The following is a 25,506-nucleotide window of genomic DNA, read 5'->3' as shown; positions in this document are numbered from 1 at the left end:
AAATCTTCATTAAAATCTGATTTTGTGATTCAATCCATAGTTTGATTGTACTGAAATGATCATGGTGTAGAAAACCTCTTAGTTAGGAACCTAAACGCCAACAAAGACATTGAAATGAATGTTTCCCTCCATCGCCGCACCCCCTAACTGTAAGAGAAGACCTGGAACCGTTGACACTACCAGCTGTCCCTCTTGCTCTAGGGTCCTCATCCTGCAACCCTCCTGTGGCTCCCAATGAAAGGCTCATGTAGCATGCACTCTTCTGCATCCAGCTCCTGTCACACAGCTCACTGATGGATGGCAGGAGTGATGAATGTGGGAGCGGATTGCTTCTGTCTTAAAACTACTTGTATGCTAGAAGGCCTGAGACTTGTTGGCTGTTACACTGCTCTGGGAAAAATTCAAACCAGCAGGCTATGAGGGCTTGCCCCATCATTGCCATCTAAACCACTTACATTCATCTTTCTGTGTGCTGTGTCCTTGGTGCACGCTTGGTAACAAAGGCCACTCTCTGGGCCAGTTTTTTTTTTTCTTTATTGCTTTACTGGTCCATTCATATGATGAGGTTGTCAGACAATGCAGATTTTTTCTGGCACTCATGTTGGACTGGACAATTTGTTAGCAGATCTCCAGTGATGCTGCAGATGCATGGCACAAAGGAAGCGGCACAAATGAGATGAAACTTGATGACTACATTGGAGGTTGCAGAGTTGATTTTATCATGCTAATTGGCTATGCAAGGGCAAGTATGTCATCCTTCCACCCACACACATAATGAAGACTATTTTAGTCATATTTGGAAGTGGTGAATTTCTGCATGTGAAAGAGGTAATAAGTAGAACATGAGAAGTCTGCATTTATTGGAGCTGATTAAAAAAAAAAAATCTGTCATAAAGGCTACTTCCTTTTCTTCTTCCTGGTTCATTATTATGCCTAAGCTATGCCTCTTGGCTCTAGTCCTCCATATGATTTACTACCGTCCTTTATTTAAAAGGCAACTCCCTCCTGGTTCATGCCATCATTCAGCAAGTCTTAAACTATCATTGCCCTGTCTTATCCTCTCTGGAGGCAATCACAAATCGGTGTTCTCACTCTGATTTATTTGTTCTCTCCCCGGACCGTCTCTTAAGCTGGCTCCAAATCACATGACAGCTTTGGGTGCAGAGAAACATTTCCTGAATTCATAAAAGGCAAGGAAATGAATGAAATATGCATGTTTGGTTCTGCCCATTAGTTCCTGAGAGTGAAGTCTGGACACTGGAGGAAGACATATTCAGACTTTGGTTAAAAAAAAATACAGCAAATTTGATGATATACTGAATTTAAGAGGTTTGCAATTATGGCAGAAAATAGTACTCAAAATAAGTACAGACTAAGCAGCCAGAATAGGCTGCCAAACATTTTTTTTCCGACAAATGATGTGTACTATGTTTAAAAAAATCTTGAGGCTCGTGTAAGCAGCATGTTTAAAACAAACTGAGCGGCAACAGCTGATTTTCAGGAGCATGCAAAGACTTTTTAAACTGTAAAGGCCCAACTGAGGTACTCACTCATGCAGGAGTTGCAGTAAGTGTGCATGAACTGTTATGGCCACACATATCTAGTTTAACTACTAATGTTTGAGTTTGAGTTAACTACTAATGCAGATGTTTTTCTTCCTTTTCTAATTTTTTGAAACTCTGAAAAGTAAGACATCACCAGTCTTCTTAGAGGACTTATTTGGAGACTTAGAAAGAAGATGCTGATCCAAAGTCCAATCTTAATTTACTTTATTCACATTTTGAATACATTTGGTTCTCAGTGTGTTCACTTGGGGCAAAAGCCCAGGTAGTCCCGTGAAAATCGTTGTCACCATCCATTCTTAGTGCAGGAATAAACATGTTTACATCCTGGTACAAGAAATGGTTTGGGTCTGAAGAGCCCATCTTCTGTATTTGTTCATACTGCACAAGGAATTCTTTTTTTAAAGAATTAATTTAATGTGATGATATCAGGTTTCAGGAAGTTTTACGTGTCTAAAAATAGTTCAGATGATGGCTGACCTGACTGGTTGTAGCTAATAGCTAGGAGGCTTAAAGGCTAACCTTCGGTGAGTCTCAAAGCGATAAGCTCAAGCCTCCTCTCTCCTCTCTCCTCCACAGCACTGGGGGTACTTTTTGAGTGGCCATTTTGAAGGCTGTCCCAAAGCGACAATTGTGCTCAGAGGAGAAAGGGGGGAGGAGGCTGTTTGGAGGAGCTATGATTGAGGAAACACGAGAGCAGGCTTTGCGGAGGTCTTTTCTAGAGCCCGACCGATTAATTGGGACGATTATGCCTGTCACTGATTAATCAACATCGGCCAAAATGTAGCCGATTATAAAAATTTTTGCTCCACAGAGATTCTGTCACTCCTGTGTGTCTGTGTGTTGGGCTGCACATTGCCCGAGTGCCCGCCCCCTCCTTCCACCATTATCTAATGTAAGACTATAGAATGACGTTTTAACATTGTTTTAGTTGTTTTTCTGTGAGATAAACAGATATAAATGCTACTGTTAATTCACACGTCCACCATTGTCTAATGTAAGACTATAATACTACGTTTTAACATTGTGTAAGTTGCTCATTGTGTGTTTACAGTTTGACTTTTTTTTTCGACTTACTGTGTTTACAGTTTGACTTCTTTATTATTGTGTTTACAGCTTGTTTTTATTTAACATTGGTTGACACTACAGTTCTTATGCTGACAGTTTTATAATTTAAGTTCCTTGTTTTAATTTAATTGTGTTCTGTCTATGTCTTGAATCATATGGGTATTATAATAATTTGTGATTATATACAGTATATATCCTGTGTATATCAATGAATTTGTTATATATATATCAGTCGATATATCAGACATCGGTCGATATATCGGATATTGGCTTTTTTTTGCCCCAAGTATTGGCATCGGCATCGGCCCCAAAAATCCCATATCGGTCGGGCTCTAGTCTTTTCACTGACAGATGTGCCCCCATATGGAATATCACTTTCTCATTGGACTCTGCAGCGGCTTAGACTTCTCTACATGAAACTTTACACCTACTATGAGAATTCAATAAGAGAGAAAAGATGACATGAAAACAGTCAAGGAGGACGGTTCAGAGACAGGTCATAAATCTGGGAATAAAAAGGGTTTGTAGTGACTTTAAAGCACAAAATACTGAACACAATCATGATCAAATCAATATAACGGAGGATCAATACTGAGACACAATAAACTAGGTTATATCGATAAGTTTCAGAGTTCACAATCAGATGTGCTCGAGATAAAGGCTAAATAAGTAATGAATCCATCTAATAATGAGGCATTTCATCGGTTAAGCGATCCATGTGCTTCAAAACAGCAGTCAGAATAAACAGAGAGCAGATTTTCTTCTTGTGAACGTGTTCGTTAAACAGGTTAAAGGAACAGACAAAGCTCTGTTACTGTTTAGGTTTTATCACAGTTATGATTACAGCGCACATGTGCAGACACACAAACACCTGTTAGAGCTGACTAACAGGTGATCCAGAGGTGATCAGCTGATGCCGTCATCACTGAAACACGTTGCTTCATGTGAAGCTTCAGAACTCAGCACGAGAAACCAGAGGAGGACATCATTGAGACCACACATTTAGTGGCTCAATATTCTGTGTAAAAATCTTTTCAAGTAAAGATTTTTTTGCTGGTTTGAGAATTTTCACCTGGACAGGTGGCAGGTGTTTTAGCTTTTAGATAAGTGGAGTCTAGAAAAAGTTCAGTATTTAAATATGCCCTTTGGAAATGAAGAACAGTGAGCATAAATCAAGTTTCATAAAATGAAAACTTTGAATAATTCAGAACTCACTGCTTATGCTCAACATACTTGTAAAACTTTGCAAACTGCAAAGTACATCTTCTGAAGTTAGACCTTCACCTTCGCCTATATTTGAAACGCAGTATCTGCAAACTACAAACTTCTCAGCAGGGCCAAGGCAAACATTTTCGACTGAATAATTGGTCCCAAAAGGTTTATCGTAACCACCATTTAGCAACAGAACTAAAATGTAAACAGCTTTTAAATTTGCATGCAATTTGTATAAAGAACCAAGTCAGGGGCAGGATGGAGGGAGGAAAAATCCTAGCATTGGCAATGTCACCGGAGTATCACAGCTAGCCTGTTTATCATGCAGTTCTTTCTCACTGTCAGTATTTCTAGCGAGTATTCTCGGCACCTCTGGCAACAACAGAAGAATAAAGTCAAGTAAAAAGCCTCTTATTGATGGATTTCTGTCCTGTAACGGAAACATACAATATATCTCTCTCAGCTATGAGGGTGCTGGGGTTGCACAGTTGAATATAAATTCAGCGGTGCATCAGGCTTTAATGACAGGAGCACTTAATGTGAGGAATGGCAAAGTGAGGTGGGGTTCTTCAATAAATGCAGCACTCTGTACCTGTGTGAGGAAAATTGTCTACCACTCATGTGGATGTGGGTGATAGGGCCATAGGAACTTGGTCTTAGATTATTATGTAATCTGACGTCATTACAGTTGAAAATTTGAGAAAAATTGCACCTTAAAGGTTTGAATTTCATGTTTGGATTTCACCATTATCCCATGAAAGCAGATGTTGTACACTATACAAATTGTTCCAATTGCATCCGAAAGAGCCTTTGTTTGCGTCAGCCAATGCCATGATTTTTCATCTTTTTTGTTTGTGTGTATTTGGCAAAGCAGCCCTGTGATAATATCCTGCATTAGGATTTATTGGATACAAATTATTTTCTAACTTACTTACAAATCTGCAGAAGAAACTGGCATGGATTCCCACTCATCCTTTATTTACAAAGCCAGATGGTACATTTGGACACCACCAAGCTTCTTTTTAATACAACAGATGCTGAATTGTGAAATTTCTCTGTTTTGGTTAGCTGGCTGTGTGCCGCTATGTCGAAGAAGCCCATTATCCAAGGCAAATATGTGACCCCCTCTCCTCCCCTCCTCTGCTGCTATCAGAGAGCATCAAGTACAGCCAAAGTTATTTCTTTGAGAACAGAGAACAGGCTCTTTCTCAATTCAGTCTGTCAGCTCTCTGCATGAAAGTCTTCTGCACTCAACCTTCCTCCCAGAGATTTCAGCAGAGATTCACTGAGCTGTCAGAAAACAATTGCTCTTTGTAAAAGGCAGTGGCTGGTGCAACTTTAATTTTAAAGATGTTTTAAATGAGCTGCCAGCATGTGATTGATGGGCTGTGAGAAACCTGCCTGCTGCTGCTCTATATCCTGCTTCTGGGGCCTTTAATTACAGGGCGCTTGTATTGATGCACTCAGCTGCAGTGTGATATGCATCATGTATGTGGGGGAGAATGGATTTGTAACACCTGGCTGTCTGCTCTGTACAGTATCATTGCACACAGTGTCATCAGCTGAAACTGCATTGTCATCAAGTTGCCTGCAGATAAAGGCCCTTTGGTATTCATGTATTCGCTCATCTGTTTACTCTCAGTCAGAGTTTAAAATGAATTTGATTTTGATTGATGAACAATAGTGTGTGAAGTGACCTACTGTTTAATCAGAATTACTCTGGCTGTCTATGTCTCATGCAAAAGGCAAAGTAAAAGCTCACATTGCATTCCCGGAAGAGAAAAAATAAAAAGCTCTTGGAACGCAAATTTGGACACTTTTCAAATGTCAGAGTTGAGTATCTTTATCCTCACAGTTTGGCATTTTTTAAATGCAAATGAAGGTAGTGCATGAGTACTGTAAACAGCTCTCTGTCTATGGTTGAGAACTAAGTAACCTTAGCTTTTAATGTGGTCTTGTCCTGGGAGACTAGTTAACTTTGCTGTCAAATTTTAACATGAATTATGTCAAGATAGAGGGAAAAAAGTGCTTGAATTAATTATTCTATCATATTTCACTGTGGTATGTTGTATGCAGTGCAACAGAAAGCTTCTGCACAGTGCACAGTGCAAGAGCAGAATTATAAGTGGTGAGTAGAGATAGTTGAGATACTCTGCACATAAAACTTGTTTTCATATGTTTGTGTCACATTATTTCCATAGGGGTTATATGTCTTTTTTTAATTTACAATAACTTACATGTGCGGGAGAAATATCTCTATTACGCCATAGAACTGTTTTAGTATTCTTTATGTGAAGGCTGCCCTTCATGCGCAACTTGGTGCGGCAAAAGAGTTTGAAGCAATCACTGTTGTTAGAGCATTGTAGCTTAAAAATAGGCATGGCTGGAGTGTCTTTAATGAGAATCATGTTTTTCCTTGTATTTACATATATACCGCTGTATTTCTGTAGCCCACCTACTGAGGAAACTAACATGGCTCCCACAACAACGTCAGCTGGAGCAGGTGGTAATTTGTTTAGTGGAATCGACTTCTTCACTTATTGCTGTTCAAATAACAAGGGCAAACCACTTGAAAATCATTAGGAATGCCACTCAAACCACTCAGAGACATGCTGTTGTAACCAAGTCTACAACACTTCTTTATGCTTAGTTTGGTGTTTTTCTACCTCTGCATCCATCTGCACTAGTCTCAGTCCCAGTATCAGTCGGTTACTTTCCCAGATGAGAGAAAAGCCCAGGCAATGACGGTCACTTATTGAACTTTTTGATTCAACAGTTGGTTCACATTAAAGGGCAACTCCGGTTTTTTGACACCTGGACCTTATTTATAGGTGTGTGCATGCTCATATACTCACTCAGACAAACATTGTGCAGCTCGGAGTCCTTCAGAAGTTATTTAGATCCAACCGATTTTAGCTGCACTTAGCGGGGGCCACGGCAAGGGAGCTTCAGCGCGGGACATAATCTCTGCAAAGTCGCTCATTTCGGCTATATTTTTTCATCCATTGCCAGTGTTATCATAAAGTCAGCTCGTCTACCGTCTTCAGGTGGGTCAGCTGACCCAGAGCTGACCTGGTAAACAAACGTTTGACGGTTGTCCTTACCGGTTTGAGCCTGAGTACACGGACGAGGAGCTCCAGAAGGATGCAGAGGGAAAGAGACGAAGAGCTGGCTCGAGAACAACAAACAGGAGTACGTCCACGACTCAATGCGAACTGGTCTTGCGCTTGTGGACAGTGTTCGCCTATGGCAACAGAAGAGGAGTGTGTTTGTGATAACACTGGCGGTGGATGAAAAAATATAGCTGAAATGAGCAATTTTGCAGAGATTATGTCCCGCGCTGAAGCTCCCTTGCCGTGGCCCCCGCTAAGTGCGGCTAAAATTGGTTGGATCTAAATAACTTCTGAAGGACTCCGAGCTGCACAATGTTTGTCTGAGTGAGTATATGAGCATGCACACACCTATAAATAAGGTCCAGGTGTCAAAAAACTGGAGTTGCCCTTTAAATATCTCACTACCTATACAAAACTAGAATAAAATATTTATGCTTCTGTGCTTATGTACTATGTACTTCACCAAATCATTTCAAATAAATGCACTCTGACACTACCGTGACACGCCTATGTCCTGCTGTTGCACCCAACAGGGCACAGCTTGCTATTTACAAGACTGTCAAAGTGGCTTGGGCAAAAATCATGTAGTCTCTCAGTACTATTGCTGTACAATTTCGCACAACAGTCTGAAGACTTGGTCAGCTAATATTGCAAGACAAAGGACCCTACCCTCCTCCTCTGCCCACAGTCAGACTTGGTGTGTTCTCCTGACTTCTTTATCTGATTAAAAGTTTTGGTGCAGGGTGGGATGCCTAAGGTCTGACCTCAAGGATGGCGATGGAAACACTCTTAGTGTTAGCTGAGCAAAACACACTGGCTTGTTTTCCTGTGGCCTCTAAATTGTTGTGTTGCACTTTTGTGAAAAGCCATGACATCTTTTTTGTTTGCTTCTCTGAAAGGATATAATGAGAGTTCACCACCTCCACGATCTCCTGTCAGTGTTGTTTTTATTGTGGGAGAGCAATACTTCTTTTTCTCCATTATTGTTGTTTTCTAGTTACCTTTCTCCACTGTCTTTGTTCAGGGGCCTTTATCTGTCCCTCTCATCAGTGCCACGATGACTCTTTTCATTATGAATGTGGTTTTACTCCACTGGCTAATATGATGTTTCTCATCCAGTGTCATTAGGGTATGTTAATTCATTCTAATTAAGGTCTTGTTATCATGCTATCCATTAATGAATGATTGGGATTCATCAGCATCAACACGGGTGTGATTGAAAGCAGCTGTTTCTGATGCATTAATGAAGCAGCTACAGTGTTCAGTGAGGGTGGTCTTGTGTGTTGAAAATGAGAACCCTCAGTTACATTTGTAGCTTCTTGTTTGTGTTATGAATAAAAAGTTAAGCACAAAATATACTAAGAGAAGGTAAATTAAACTCAATTAACTGTAAAATGAAACACTGACACTGTAGATTTATAATGAACAAATAATTGGTTTGCCTCCTGAAACTGCACCGAGTTTTGACTGATGTTTATGTAGTAAATGTCAATTACATTAAATCATCTTTTTATCTTGTTCATTTTGTTAATTCATTGTAAATCATGTTAATCATTTTTGTCTACTTTTGCATTAAAATAATTATAATAATAATCATTAAACAGTATCTCAAATACAGAGTCCACACATGTTCTGGGTTGTTTGTTTGCAACCCCACTCAGTCCATGGTGTGACACACACACAACTGAAAAACAACATTATCATAATTGGCTTGGGATACACACACACACACACACACACACACACACACACACACGCACGCACGCACGCACGCACACACACACACACACACACACACACACACACACACACACACACGCACTGCTGTATCTTATGAAGGTAATGAGTATTGGAGGGAGCAAAACAAAACAAACCTGCAGTCAGCTCAAGTATCTGTTGCGATCGAGACTTGCTGCCTTAAATTGTGAATAACAATTGGATGGAAATGACCAGGTTCAGCATGAGCACACAGTGCAACAGCAATATTTACTGGAGGTCATTTATCTCTGAAGTACACAATAAACTGCCAAACTGTAAAGTATTTGAAAATGAAATGCTTTTATTATTATTGTTGTTGTTTTTGTTGCTGTTATTAGCATGTTTGATTAACACATTTGATCAATGGGTGGCCTCAGTGCTTAGTGGTCCAGGGCTAACGGCAAAAAAATGCACATACAAGTATGCAGTGTACTAAAGTCATACTTCTTTTTTATGATCAACAGATAATCAAGTGTTTTTATGTATGGAAAAAATGGATACAAAAATCAAAACTGGAACAAACAAAGCAAAAGGAACACAAAATATGCATTAAAGTGGACAGGTACTGGACAGCTGAATGTCTTCATGCATTTGAGACATGTGGTTAAGCTGTCATTTTCTCTTTTGAAAGATCTAGCTGTGGTAAGAGTGTTTTTAAAATGCCTCATTCTTATGTTGTAATCACAACTTACCTTTAACTTGCTGTTGTGAGAAAAGGTAGGGAAGGTCCCTCGCCCCCAAAAAGCTCAACATTGATGGTGCAACATCTCGGTGATGGTTACAAGAGATGAAATATGACACCATTCTGTTCAACCTGAATCATAGATCATATTGCCATGTCTGGAAATGGATCTTGATCAGAGTGGCTGAAAAGGTCAAAGATGTGGTTTATGTCTAGTCTTGCACAATTTACTGGTCAGCACTGAGGGTGATCTGCAAATTCTAAACATGTTTGCCTTCATTAAATGAAACTTAAATGGTATCTATATTGTTGAACTAGACCTCTACACTTATTATTTCTACTTATTCTTTGAATTGCTTTGCAGATGGTAAAATAGCTTTAAAAATATACCTCCATTTCTCAGTTGCTCTAACCTACATTTTGAAACTGACACTCTAACTTTCCCGCCCACTTGATGCAGTCATTGGTCACCTAAGTGAAAGTTAGAAAAGAGCTAGGGTTTGACCTTGTCCCACACACTGACTCCTTTTCTTTTTAAAGAGAAGTCTTTATTACACAAGCAGCAGGGTTTACCTCTCTCTGTCTTACTACCATCCTATCACACAGTCTTCAAGTCCTGCTCTTCAAAGAGACTATTTTTCTCATGAAGTCTGGCAGCATGTTATTAAAAGTTGTTATGCCAACTCAAGGTGCCTGTGTCCAGGCGTGTAGCTCCCCCTGTGCTGTACAGAGGCAGGATGACACTTTGAGCCAGAGAGCTTGTGAACGAACAATATCCCTATTGCTAATGTGCTAGTATGCATCCTTTCCACAGCTCATTTTTGCAAGTGAGCCTGCTAACATTTGCAAGTTGGTTTTTATCAAAGTACCCCTGAAATTTATTCAGTGTGTTTGGATTTGTCATACTTATTTATTTTATAAAATTATACCCCGGACTAGGATTAACAGTATATTCACTGGGGACAATGAATGTCAACACCAAAAGTTACAACAATAACCCCCATGACTACTGCTGAAACCACCACCATGGCTTTGAACTCCCCTCTGGTTACATTGTTCCAAAACGTTGTTCTTGTTCCACCTTTGAGCTGGAAAAATCAACACAAGAAAACCACAGTTACAACAATTTGGAGCCATCCTATTCTCAGCAGAGTGTGAGGAGCAGTTCAGGCTGATTCTTGGCTGTTAACATGCAGCTCAAGTGTCTCACTTGATTGAGAGTGTGACAAAAACTTTTCCTCCTTTGAAATGGAATATTTTTTGAGAGGTGTCACGGGCTCGCTGCCAGCAAGCTGTAAAAATGGCAGATCAAAGAGCTCTGGTCGATAAAGCAAAATAATTGGATGTTTGTTAACAGGGCTTGAAACAAAACAGATATAGGCCTAAATCTGTTTGTATCTATACTTGTCCAAGTTAGGCATACTTATTAACCCACTTTACCATTATTTGGAAATTTTAAATCCATATCAGCATGGATTAATTCATGTAATGACGGCTTTTGTTTTACATAATGGCTATCATTTAATTTATAGAAACAAAAGATTGACAGGCAGAGCTGTGTCTCTCTGAGTCCTCTCTAAAAGCATTACTTCACCATGCTCAAACATAAAAAGTATTAATCTCCACGCTCAGCTTTGTACAATAAGTGCCCTGGGGTCATTCAAGGCTGTTGGACAATTAATTGAAAATTAGGTCTTAATTAACCACACTTAGAATTACAGCTCCTATTGTTGAGCCGGTGAAAAATGAGCTTCTGAGTCTGAAATGGGGTGAAGTGAATTAATGCGTCAATGCACTTCTTTTTTGTAGATATTGTTATTATCCAAGCAACAGAAAGGTCACCTTTATTAATCATAGTAATTATTTACAGTAATTAGGCCAGATATCAAAGGAGCACTTAGTACAGCGCTTAGAGAAAATGAATTCTTCACACTCTGAATTACTTTGAGAGGACTGACACAGTTTTCTTTTTGACTGCAATATTAAATAGTCTCACCTCATTTATGACTATCCACCACTAATGAGGTTTTTTTTCTGCATTTTTTTGTATTCAGTGTCAGGATTTGAATGTTCCAAACTGGTTATTTTGTCATGGCAATTAATTGCCAAAGCTCAATAGGTCATTGGAACCATTTGTGTCGTTAACTGAAAACATGAATTTCCATTTTTTTTTACTTTTCAGAATTAGTTTAAAATTTTATGTCAACATTATAGAGCTTTTCTTTCCAGTGTAAAAAACTTGAATCAGTCACAATGGCAAAGAAAATGACTGGTCACGACATGTCAACCTGAAGTCGTATCTAATATCAGAGTCAGACCGGTGGTGACTGGCAATCACTTGCCAATCTTTTGCAAGCACTGTTGTTATCTTCTTTGATCCCCAGACTAAAAGTAGAGCTCGACTGGCTTTTGTGATGTGGTTGGAAACAGACATCAGTCTGATCATGTGCACCGGTATGCTTAGCGCAGAGATGATAGCTTTAATTACTCAATGATATTTTAAGTCTGTGTGGCTCACAGTGCTCAGTACTTTAACTTATCAGCCAAGCACATTGGAAGGCTTCTAAAATGAAATGTGCTGTTCCAAACCACCATGGTGGCCTTATTTCCATCAGGTGGCAGCAGGATGAAGGGAGACATTGTTATGGGTATTCTACGGATAACTATAAGGGAAAATATAGCATGACATGAAATGGAATACAAAGTAAAGTACCAGACCTCAATCTCTCAAAAAATCCCTCACCATATACATAGGCCAATGGTTTTAAGTGTCTGTATTCCTAGATGTCATGAACTGATCCATTTATTTTAAGATTTGACAACTTTGTTCTGTTTTGTAAGAAAATAAATTGCTTCAGTGTTGATGTAACTTAAAGGTTGTTCAGTAAGATGATAATGAAAGTGTTGTGAAAACTTCTTGTAAACATGCCAGGGTTTTTGTTCAACCTTGAAAATGAAGCTCTCCCAAGATGTTTTTCTTGGAACATCTGAATTCTCTGAAAACCTAATTTATTTGAATTTGTATAACCTTGGTTACTTCAGAGGAATTGATGATCCCCAAAAGTTTTCTGTCAGGAAAGCACACACCCATGCAGCTCTAGTGTCCAACTATTGACACCCTGAAGGCCTGACAGTTGGATGTTGTCCAGGGTCAGTAATACACAATGGTAATTCTACAGCCAAATATGTTTTTTGGACAGCAGAGAGCAGTTCACTCAGTGAGTTGGCAGGCTGCAGCAGCTTTCAGAAACTCTCAGTGCACTCTGTTTTCTAGGTAACTGGCCCTGAAATCACAGAAAGACCAAACAGTTATGCAAGAGAAGATTGATGAATATTTCAGGAGACATTAATTCAAGAACTCTTGAGTTCACATTATGCAACTTTAAACTTTGGGCATTTACTTGAACTGTTTCAAAGAAACGAGCACAATTAACTGAGGGCAGTTTTGTAAATCTGAAATAATCCAAAGCAATGCCTTTTGTCGTCAAAAAAAATATTTATATGAAAGCTTTTGAATCACGTTTCCCTGTGAGGGGTAAAAAATCTCAAGAACAGAAAACTACTGAGCTCAGTCATGCAATCTTCTGATCAGAAATCAATAAGCACATAGGAGCTGATTTTAGACAGTCATGTATAAAATGCAAAGTATTATTGTGCTGTTGAGGTCACCTCTGGTTTCAACTAATCAGCCTGAAATCATCAAACTTTTTATACTATTAGATTCACACCCTTAAATGTCTCACAGCCTCAGAAGCAGCAGCTCAGAAAAAAACATGATTTATGGTCCAAAATATTCAAGTAAACCATGAGCACATGAGTGCAGTAATAAACACATCAGGCTCAATTACGGGACTTTCACACTGATTCAAACAAACAATATAAGTAAAATAGTTCCTATGATATTTATTACTCACCCTGGGAGCTTTTTCAATGGTAACACAGATACATTACTGCCTGTGTGATACTCAGGGGCTTACCTGTCCTTGATTTGAGTCTAATTGGAAAATGGAATGCAAAAGGCCCTGCAGGCTCTCAGTATTTAAACAGAAGTGGGTGTAATGTCAGGACACTTAGCTGCAAAGGAAAGTAGAATGAGAAACGAGAGAATGGTCTCCTTCCTGGTTCAGAGGTGATGCAGAGGTTTCATTTTGATGGAAAGAAAAGAGGAAGCTCAGAAAAAAAAGAAAAATTTAAAGCCGGCGAGAACGGTTCAGATGTGACTTTGAAAGTTCCAGTGACAATAACATGTAGAGCACGGTGAGGGTGATGTGATTGGAAATAATGATGCTGTAGCATTTGAATCCGCTTTCTTAAAAGTTGAAAGAAAGTTTGGCCTGATTTTCTAGTCTTGTAACCTGTTTGTCCTATCCGGCATGATGTTTATTGTCTTATTGCTTCAGTGACCTTGTGGAAATGACCTCAATCAAATTGAATCAAAAGTAAAGGTTTAATGTTGTTCTACAAGTGTGCATGTAAAATACGTGGAATCTGAAGACTTGGTTAAAGTATTAATTCATCTACATATTTAGTTTCCTTGATCTCCTACATCAGAGTCCTCCCTAAGAATGTAGACTTTATGGATTCCCACGTCTTCTAGTTAAGTGGTGTTAAACCAAGAGGAAGAATGTATTATTAGACGTGAGTATGACCACCATGCAGGGTGTGACTGCTGTCGTTAGCAATGCAAAGAAATGTCAAGCAGCTCACAGCTTATCTTCCATTTGGTTTATTAGCAGGTATGAAGTGTGAAATGTCTGCGCCTGTAAAGAGAAGGGAGGAGGAGGGTTTGACAGTTTTAGCATAGAAAGACATGTTGTGATCTTCCCGACGTTCTTAACTTTGAGACTCCCAGGATAATGATGCTTTATTTATCTTTCTTTCTATTTATTGGATGGATTAATGCTCCAGAGACCAGGTTCTCACATGGAAGGAAGCTGCTTCAGCAGATGACAGAGAGACAAAAATATAATTGCAACAAAACTTTAATTTGAAAAGAAGTTTTGTTTCACATGTAAATGCTGATGTCTGTGTTTGATGTAGATTACCACATAAAACACCACATTGTTGAAGTGAAATATTAACTACTATGCTTTATATTGTTGACAAATAGTGGTTTGTAATGCCATTGTATTTGTTGACTGATGTTCTTATCTCTGCTTAACTTGAAGGACCAACACATAAGTAAAAACAAAAACAAACAAACAAAAAACAAGTAAACTGTAACAGAAACCTGTTCCTCAATGTTTTCCAGGCAGCCTGAACCTGATTGGCTGAAACGCTCAATCAGGTTCAAAAATAAAGAAAAATAAAATAAAAAGGGGTAAAATAATGATATAGAGTAAATTTTTAAACCAAGCGTGGATTGGATGGATTTTGTCTGCCTTATTAAACAATTTTTTAAACAATTCCAAATGTTATCCAGTTATTTGATCTACACAAAGTGAATTTTTGAAGTGCATACAAATCTTTTTGTTAAAATGAGTTTTTTGCATCCTGGCAAATAAAAAAATTACCAAAGCAACTAGACTTCCTCCCTTTTGTACCTACGCAACATCCTGCAAGATCAGTCCCAACGTCCATAAATTGCTTTCTGTACACTTGGAGATTCCACAGTCAGTAGCGTAGAAGTTGACAGCCTGTCTCCAAGAAATGCCAGCTCTCAAATGTCAGTCCACTGCTCTCATGGGGAAAAGCCCACCTTCACCCTAACCACTGAAGCATAGACACTGTCCCCTCAAATAAATATAAAATTTTTCACAGGCTTCTTTGAAAAATAAAGGAGTCTGCAAACAAAACTGCAAACTTTGTCCAAAGCAAAAATAAAGTAACTAAAAAAATTAACTTGCCCTTGGTGTTTGAAGATATTAGTTAGAAGTTTTATTTTTGGTTTGGTGTGTGAAAACTTGTATTGGATGCTTAACATAATCTGAAGGTTTGATGTATGCACAGCTCTTACTGTAACACTAGATTCAGTAAGAGATTCATAGTGCAGCTCCTCAGTAGACAAATAAAGTGTGTCAATGGGAAACTAATGCGTCTGGGAATAATGCTGGGTGCAAGATGATTCTGTATACTTGTGTCTGTGTCTAAAACTTCTGAATATTTTGTTACAGTCTGCAATCAGAACCTTTACATTAATCATTCATAGTCCTTGTGGCCCATTATTTCTGCTTTTAAATTATTAATGCTCTGGCCTTACTTTCTCCACATAATCAAGTGCCTCTTGTTGGCTGCTGTACATTGTGTGTGGAGAGCTTTAAAATAAAGACAGTAAGATGCAGCAACACTACTCTAAAGACTATTTTCCTTTTGTTTTTTCAATTGAATATTGAATGAGATGCTGTAAAGGTGACCCAGCTTTTTGTTTCCTTTCTTCATGCTCTAGAGTTTTTCTTGGAGCTGCTGGACAATTCTGAGAAGTCTCTCAACAGTATGTTTACACGGACATATGGGAAGCTGTACATGCAGAACTCAGAGGTGTTCCAGGACCTGTTCACCGAGCTGAAGCGCTACTATACGGGGGGCAACGTCAACCTGGAGGAGATGCTGAACGACTTCTGGTCCCGGTTGCTGGAGCGCATGTTCCAGCTGCTGAACTCACAGTACCACTTCACAGACGACTACCTGGAGTGTGTCAGTAAATACGGCGATCAGCTAAAGCCTTTTGGCGATGTGCCCAGGAAACTGAAGGCCCAGGTCACCAGGGCTTTCATCGCAGCACGGACGTTTGTGCAGGGGCTAATGGTGGGTCGGGAGGTCGCCAACAGGGTCGCCAAGGTGAGCTTCATTTTCTTCTCATAGCTGCTCTGATTTTTTTCCCACAAGCCCCTGCTGTTACATCATCCTGTGTTGTTGTATTTTGCTTTAAAGCTCCTCTGGGGTGTTTTTGCTTGATTGCAATTTATACTGAAGCCTCTCTGTAACCTGAAAAGTGAATCAAACCCACTGCCACAAAGACAGAATGTTTCCGTGCAGTTTATGTGCCTGTGTCAGGCAAAGTGAGTTACAACCAGGGGCAGATATACACACTTTTTTTCACTGGGTTGGCACAGCTGGGGCTCTAACTTGTCCAGTGGGGGTATGTGTGCACTATACACACATAAAAAAGAATCACATTTATATAACTGTTCTGTCTCCTTTTATCATTTCTATTCAGAGAAAAAGCATACCAATACACCTTGAAGATGTTAATGTCCTGTTTTGTTTCCCTTTCATTTACTCAAAAAGTGACAAAACAGAGCAAAAACATTAAGAAATTCATAGCTCATTTTTCATGACTGAGATGCACTGTCAAAGCTCTGATTAAAAGCACTGAGGAGATAAAATATACTTCATTAAAGTGCAAAGAAAACTAAATGCAGCCTGTTAAAAGATAGTCCAAAACATAGATTTTAACATAATTTCTGCCACTGAGAAGAAAGACAGCTGTCTGCAAGTGGCCAGTTAGATTCTGGGGGAAGGGGGGACTCATGCCACCTCTTCTTATACATGCGCAGGATAAAACTTGCAAAGAAAACTTTTTGTCAACAGGGGGATGACTGATGCAAAATAAAAATAAATAACCCTCTCAGTTTAAGATGAAATTAAAAAAAAATTGCTCCAGTACCACTGGTGTGCACCCTTTATTTGTTTTATTTAGCTACAATTTAATACTCTTGCCTCATGGCAGTGTTGTCCATTTGCTTTGAATCCAGCTTTCCATTTGATCTCAATTATTTACCCTAAACTCAGTCATAATGACTGGATACGAGATTCTTCTTTTTTGGATGTACTTTATCTCCAGTCATGAGCCCAGTATGAGACACTTTTTCATGTGACTGCTAGAGTATTCAATATGCAGTACACAGTGTATCCTCCGTATTACAGTCCAGTCACCCGCTGAGACGAAAGCTTGGCAAAAGAGCAGAGATTAAAGCTCATTTTCTCCCTAGATTTCTGTTTTATATTTTGTTGTGGAGCTGTTCCTGCGTTGTTACAGTTGAAGACAATGTGTGTCAGATAATTTGATGACATTTTCCAAGCTGATGGTTAATTTGATGCTCTTAATAATTTTGTTTATCCCTGCTGTTGTTGTCAGTGGTTTGACTGGTGAAAGTGTTTGATTACATGGAAAAATAAATCCGTTTTTGAGCATCATCAAACACTCGAAACTTGAAATGTTTTCTTAAAGGCTCAATGGATGTGTTTCGTAATTTCATGGTGAAAACAGAAAGTTACACAACAGTTTTTCATGGACGTCATAGTTGGATGCATTATATAACCAAAGCTGTTTGCTTTTGGTGATAGATTGCAGAGCTAAAGTTTATAAAATAAAAAAGGCTTAAAGATAAAAAATAGTAGCAAGAGTCAGTATTTACATTGAAATTGTACCATTGAACAGTTTTCTAATCCGTGATGCTTTTGGAAAACTCAGTCAACACAGAAATGACTGATTTGAACATGTTAAAAAAAAGAATAATCTGCAAGACCTCCTTAAAACATTCCTTATAAATCACAAAGTCATTTCCTCTCCATCTATCTGACCCTTTATAACTTATTTCACCTGCAGTTAGACATATTGTGTATAAGATTCCTTTTTTTAAACATCGGGTATAACATCAGTTTTAAAAATGTCTCTTGAGTTCAACAGAGATTAAATTCTCTTTGATCTACTTGAAACTGTCGCTTTCAGCCAAACAGAGGAGACCAATTGTTGGAAGAGGAGAGGAAGAAAGTAGAATACAGGCACAAAGTAAATGAGATGTGCACAAATTCGAGAGAGAAGTTTAATCAATCTTATCTTGGAGGCTCAGCTAACTCCTTGCATTCAGAACTGACCTCAAGGAGAAAGAGGCAAAATCATGGAGCTGGGAACACTGTGAACAGAAATGATTGCAAATGATTGGCACATGATAGCATATACTTCTGTGGCACCAAAAAATGAAACAATCAAGTGCCACAGCTGATTATAGTTTGGATTTTGTTTTTTATATAAGTGATATTGTTTTTTGTGCCTTTATTTCAACAGAACAGGATGATAGACAGAAAACAGGGCAAGAGTAGGGAGTGAGTTTACCTTGATGCCACAGCTGTAGGTTTGTTTATGATTGTGGGGATTGTTGAGACTAAAAATATCTATACAAAGCTCAATCTATGCTTTCATGTTTATAACATCACTTTGTCTTGACTCGACTTTATGTAATTACCAGTAGAAGTTTTATGTTGCATATAGCTCAAGTAAGATTTTTTTATTTTAATTTAAGAGTGCCAATTAAAAAAAATCTTTTGCTGCAGTTAATTGTGTAAAATTGAAAGGTGATTAGCTTTTCAAAGCTGTTTTACTTTTACTCAGAGGGTTAAGATATACTCACATAACTAGAGTGCTTATATTTCTTTTCATTAAAGCAGAAGCCAGCTTTTTTTTGCATCTGAAACTAAACCATTAGCTTGATATACTATCACCCTCCTATTATAGCTCCTATACTAGTGCTATTATCAGGGCCTGCAGGAATTAGCATTGAGTGGTGTGTTATATCTAAGTGCTGGGCTCTGCTGCAGTACATCATTTATGAAGAGTCAGTAATATCAACCTGTTTATAACTGAGTGTTTGGTTTGCCACTCCTCCAGCTTCTCACCAGTCTACAGTGGTAAAACTATTTCTTCAGAAGAGTTAGAATGAGCACTTCTGTACATCTGGTCCGGGTCTAAAAGGCTGCCTCACGCTGGATCAAATCCCATATTCCCGGCTTCCTCATCAATTATGAAGGGAAGCCAGGAAACAGTGTGGCATTGCTGAAGGCTGTCAGGCCGATGAACAACCATACAGCTCAAGGTGAAAAGTTGTTTGACATGACAAATCACCTTGACCTCAGACTCACCCTCTGTACCTGCTGCTCTCAGCAGCAGAAAGCCACCAGCATCTCCTCACAATACACACTTAAAGTGCAGTCAAATTTTTCTCTTGCTCTGTGTAAGCACAACACCGTTCACAAGGTGCTTCTGCTCAATTTTATGCCCGCAAGCGGTGAGGATTTATATGCTTTTAGGGGGAATTCTGCAATAAGTTGGAGCTACAGCTGTGATTATTTTATCTTCAATAAATCATTGTTTTGATGTGTAAAGTTATTCAGGCATCTGAATTATTTTAGGAGCTCACCTATGCAAAAAGCAGCCAAACAAATTCAAACAAATCATATTGTGGAATCCTCTTTGTATAAACTATCTGTCATGAGGGTAGAAAACTTTACGCCAACAAACTTAAACAGGAAAGTAAAAGTGTCAGTCTAACATTGCAGAATGCGTTTTTTTAATTAAATTTTGTACGACAGTAAGCTGTCAAATATATGCTTCTTTAATCATTTTTCTGCTTTTTCTTGGAAGAACCTGCATTTCTCTTTTTAAATTCTTTCAATGCAAATATTTGTCAGAGTTGGATTGTTGGCTGGACAAACCAAAGAGCTGAAAACTGACTTAGTGCTTTAGAAAATAAACATTTGCACAACCTTCCCAAGCAGATGTTGTCATAAAACTTTAAAAACTTTGGTTTTATTTTGACAGCTTTCTTGTTCACTTTGCCCTGAAAGTTGAGATTGAAATATGTGTTGGTCTCAGACCGCATGACCTTGACTATCTGCAATACTTCTGCTTGTATTTACTCTGTCTTTGTGGGTAGTGTGTCTCATAACAAAAATATTTGTTATGGTAGACTCTTTTTGTTTAAATGGAGAGGAAGATGCTGCTCATATAGTGAAGTAAGAAACACTGGATGGCTTAAATCCCAAATACTCATGTTAATAAAGTGCTCAACTACAAAACCCAATTTTGTAAGTAACATGGGTAGATTTGTTTTAACTAGTAAAACTAAGTAAAACTTTAGTCATGGTTTGTTTTGACTGAGTTTGTTGACTAAGTTTGTTGAATTATTTTATGAAAACACATTTAATCCTTACTTTCTATTTTTATGGGATGGAGAATGTTTTTTCTCCCAATCATATGTCATTCTTAATTTTGATTGGTGATAAATTCAGTGGTGTGATGACATATGATTCCAAGGAGAACCAGAGCTGACACTTTACATCAAACCAATCAGCAGAAGGGAATCCAGCAAGTTTGCCAAGTAATGTTTTCACCTTCTCCTGTGGACAGTGTGGCAAAACGTAACTTTCAGATACCTTTGAACAACAGGATATTTTTATCTGTACTAAATTTGTTTGTAGCACATAAAACGTAAGATTAGTGGTTAATGGCTGACTATTCAATGGAAGAGAAAAGAAAACGGGAGGAGGAAAATTGCACAGGAAGTAGCATGTGATGTCCAAACACATACCATACCTGTCACCTTGTGTTTTATTTTGCTACATAATTAATTTCTGAGTCACTTAAATATACCATCCACATTAAAGTGTTGCATTGTACCCCTGAAAATGTTCCTAATAAGTGACTCTTACTAACCAGTCTTGTGAAGTCAGTTAAAAATCAGCCCAGAAACTCATAAAACCTGATTTTTAATATAATAAAACATGTCTTTTCACATAAAACTGTTCTTTCCTCCCTCCGTCTGTTCAATTTTCCATGTTACTTCCACTCAAAATGACGCTGTGATGATGACGGAGCGATTGTAATTACTGCTCAGACACTGCTCTGCATGGAGTCAAGTCAGTACAGGGCAGATATCACTCCATTAAATAGGATTTCACTCGACTTGTACTGAACAGTTTCCTGGACCTCGATCCTGGATTAAGAGCAGAATCTCTTTGGATTACAGTTTATGATGACCATTAAGAGTTTTATCCTGGGAGTACTTAAAACACAGTCCAAGCACATTAAGAGCAGCTCTGAGAAGATTGCAGGGATTTGGCCCTTTTCAGAGGTTTAAAGTTCAGGCATTTAGAGCACTTATCACTCATTCTGCATACGCACGGGAGGCTGTGAGCGTCCGTGCTGCGTACTTAGCTGCCGTGATGATGGAAGGAAGGAAGGTATTTTGTACTGGGGGATTTGTTTTTCCCTGATGGCTTATGCTGTCATGTTGATCTCATTATACACTCATTTCCTACCACGAACTGTCAGATAATTTAACATTAAGCTCCAAGGCAATTCCTAATCTTTACACAACATTTACCTTAGATTAATGCTCTGCCAGATTAGAGACTCACTGACATGTGAGAAATATCACGATCAGTGCCGTGTGGTTTCCATAGTACTTCTTGGTAACTCATCTTTTTTTCCTGCTTCCCTCACTCTTTGCTATTTATCAGTTTGGCCCGCTCACTGTCGAGACAACACAGCGAGAGCATTCAGCTCGCAACAGGATGTGCTCAGAAAACAGACTCATTCTCAATCATTACTTTGAATGCACAGAAAAATATAAGGGACTAATGTGAGGGAAAATAACAGACTGATGATTTTTGGGTTGGAACAGATTTTTTTTTATGAGAACTCATTGTTCACTTTTGTAGAAAAGTACAGCATGCTGATCTTCAACTGCTGGCATGTAATAACATAAACAATTTATCATTACGTCCAAATTAATGCAGACACAACCTTTGACTAGACCCTGAAAAGTGTTTATTTTCTAGCTTGCTATTTTTTCAGAGAGTTATTTTTATTTCCATCACTGTAAATGTCACAGCACATTCTGCTGTTTGTTTTAATTTCATTGCAAGCTGGGAGCATCTTTTCTGTTTTGTTTTTTTCCTTTTGAGTAATTTATTGTGGGGAAATAGCACTGATCAAACACACTCTTGGGTATCAATCTTTTTTAGACTGCATCTTGAATGTGTGAGTGAAGTCTGACTATACAGCCTCTCACTTCAGAGGGGCTGGTAAAGCTCATATACACTTCTCAAGTGAACTGATGAAGGACATTATTCTGTAAATAACCCCCCACCCACACACACACACACACACACACACACACACACACACACACACACACACACACACACACACACACACACACACACACACACACACACACACAAATTAGCACATTATTTTACTTATTACAAGCAACTCAGGCCACTTTTTCTCCATCTGGTTTCTTAAAACAGATAATTGTCACATGATTGTGGTTTAGTTAAATTTAATAGCTCTTATTTGTTTCATTTTTTTTCTGAAAATTGCTTAGATTGGAGATTACAGTCACCTAGGTAGCAACACCTCAATTATACACTTCTTATCTGATCATCACAAATGAAATAATTGACTTTTAATCACATTTTTGTTTGGACTGAAATTTAATAATTTCCACTTTTTCTTTTTTTTTTCACTCAAAGTGACTGCTAAGTCTAATTGTAAAAGACAGGAAACTACAAAAAGAGAGTACTTTAACTCTTGGATATTGGCAAGTATTGCACACCTGCCTCAAAGAAGTCAGCGCTTCTTTCACCTCTGCAGGTTTGTGAAACTGTATCAGGCCTAGTGAGATGACGCAAAGGCATGCCAAGGGAACCGGCCGTGCAGATATCCTCTTTGTGCAGATACAGGATCAGGTTGAAGACTGCTAGAGATTGAGATTTCATGGCTTAGGAAATATCACAGAGGTTGGTTTGCTGTTTTAAGCTATAATTCATTTTTCTCAAAATGAAACAGGAGTTAATTTTTAAAGCCCCTGTGAGGAGAACAAAGCTGATTATGTGCTTGTTTCAGTAGAACAGTTGGTCTCTTTCAAGTTTCTATGAAGTTATTTTTAATACCTGAAGCTGATGCATTTGACTGTTATGAGGAATCAGGATGACGTGATTTTTTTAAGACATATAGGCATGAAAAGATCAGAGGTAGATGAGAGTTTCCTTATCAGAGCTCTGAACAATTGTCTGTGCAACCTAGTGGATATTATCTGCCAATACCAGATTATTCTCTACTCTTTCTGGATTAATCACACAGTTAAATACAAGACAGCACATAAGCAAAAGAACATGATGTGATTATTCCCAATTTAATAGCATGGTACGTTGTGAAACTGAAGTACAGCTGCACTCACATACTGTTGAAACAGACAGCACAGCTTGTTCAAAACACACAGACAAAATCCCTTTGTTTAAAGAAGGAAGTGGAAAAAGTATCACAGTGTTCTTCATGTGATTAAGTTGAGTTTGATGTAGCTCAGTTTCTTCTTTGTGATAAATAAGTTGCATAAGCAGATTGTGGACTGGAACATTCTCGCAGCAGATTCTCCTCAGGGCAGATGAAGTGACCTCCTCCACAAGAGAGAGCTCCGTCCGTGTTTCTCAGCTGAGGCCCACTCCTACAGATGCACCGCACAAACTTGTCTCCCCTCATCTCTCGCTCTCTCTCTGTCTGTCTCCTTCTCCTTCCCTTTCTCTATCGCTCGCACTACTCTCCCTCTCTTGCTGGCTCGCAGCTCTCACAGCTTGCTGGGGATAAGGCCTCAGCCACAGTGCTGTGATGGCAGATGGCAACTGGCTCAAAAAGGTTGGCACGTCATCGGGAAATGTGCTGCACCAAAGATGTCCTTTTTAATTAAAAGATTTTGATCTGCGGTGAACTGCAGAATGTTGGAAGAAATGAGAGACAGCATGCGGTCTGAAACACAAGGACGCGATATGAAAGGATAATAAAGGAATATACTGTATACGCCTTTGTACAGTATATGCTCTCCCATTTTGAGAATATAATTGAGACAGACTGTGTTGGCCTCATTGTGAGTAGGAGGATGTCTAGAAGAAATACAAAAGGAGAAAAACTGACCAAAATTAGGGAAAATAACCTCTCATCCCTTCAATAAAAAAACCCTTATGCATCCTCCTCGTCCAACAACTATTGAAAATATGTCACATCCATCAGCTATGCCAACCCATATGACATCTTTTGACCACTTTTTTGCACCTTGACTGAAAGTGTATGGCACCACATCTTTATTTAACAAGCACTTAGAGGAGGTTGTCAGCACCGGTGTTGTGACATTTGTCCAGAGGTTTCTTGGCAGCCACTGGAGACCTGTTTGGCCCTGACATTCAGGCTTGGCGGCAGACCTTCAGAGTCAGACAAACAAGGGGTGAGTGCCGTTTTTTTAATCCAGAAGGTACCGCGGCAGATGGATAACAATATAGGGAATGCAGGTCTGGGACTCGTGGGACATGTACTCCATGCTTGGTCGTGGAGAAATGTGGCTTCTGCTTTTAACATGTTTGCACTTGTCGTGCCAAATTAAAGAAACAGTCCCAATCGCCGCTCCAGACATGCCACATAACATGGTACATGTCAGGGTGGATCAGCAGCCGACCCCATGCCTTGCCTTAGACACTTGAGCTGACTCGTGTGGGTCACAAAGGCCTGCAGAGCACCACCACGTTGTGTCATAGAGGCACAGCTGCTCACATGTGGATTATGCTGTCAGTGGGAGATGTTCATTGATTTGACAGCTACTGATTTTAGTGCAGCCTCTCTGGAATTGTCTTTGTACATTTAACATGCTGAGTGTAGGGGGACTGTAAAGTTCACAGAGCAGAACCGAGAGGAGACACAATTAGTGAAAGCGCTGTAGACCATGTTCTATCATAAATGACAACTTGTGCACACAGTCATATCCAGCTCAATCTGTGCTGCTATGTACTGAAGGATTTCCATTTTTATCTCAAGTTTACACAGTTGCTTATCTTATCCTTACTCAAAGACTCTAAATGTATTTGTGTATTGGCATGTTTATAGTTTACAAGAGCAAATATATGTAAGCATCTCCCTTCATTTGTGTGGATCTTTGTGATGCTGCAAAAGCATAAAGTGCAATGCCAAGAAATAAACAAATGCCAGTCAACTGGACTATATCACAATGTTTGTTTCCAGTATTTGAAGAGTTATTCATCCTCTCACTGCAAAACAGACAGTGCCACACATCTTAGGTGCACATAAAACAGAAAAATAGCTTGGTATCATACACATCATATGCCTTTGGAAATATACTGTCGTGTCAGACTCAACAAGGCTCCAAACCCAAACAATAAAATAGATTATTGGCTGAAACCCTTCACATCACATACGTCTTCCAGACCTCATTCATAACAACACTCGTCCTCATTTTTCTTTTGTGCTGGATCATTTCTGCCAGGACTCAATTTCCCAATCCCTGCTGAACCCTGAAGCCAAAGCACCTGAAGTTCACAGAGTTTA

The 25,506-nt window shown here is 38.9% G+C and overlaps 1 protein-coding gene across 3 annotated transcripts in view; it reads left to right on the top strand.

The window, feature by feature from the left end:
- gpc6a (glypican 6a) overlaps positions 1 to 25,506 on the top strand; it is a 257,930-nt gene that overhangs the window by 163,195 nt on the left and 69,229 nt on the right. For all 3 annotated transcript variants that reach the window (XM_074666146.1, XM_074666145.1, XM_074666147.1), the window contains exon 3: positions 15,781 to 16,172. In XM_074666146.1, the coding sequence (XP_074522247.1) occupies positions 15,781 to 16,172 (392 nt within the window). The remainder of the gene's footprint in view (positions 1 to 15,780; positions 16,173 to 25,506) is intronic.

Source organism: Halichoeres trimaculatus, unplaced genomic scaffold, assembly GCF_033239565.1.
Source record: "Halichoeres trimaculatus isolate MK-OKI-2021-1 unplaced genomic scaffold, fHalTri1.1 fHalTri1_scaffold_3, whole genome shotgun sequence".
Taxonomy (NCBI): domain Eukaryota; kingdom Metazoa; phylum Chordata; class Actinopteri; order Labriformes; family Labridae; genus Halichoeres; species Halichoeres trimaculatus.
The sequence above is the reverse complement of the archived record's forward strand: the minus strand, read 5'-3'. Positions and strand labels throughout refer to the sequence as shown.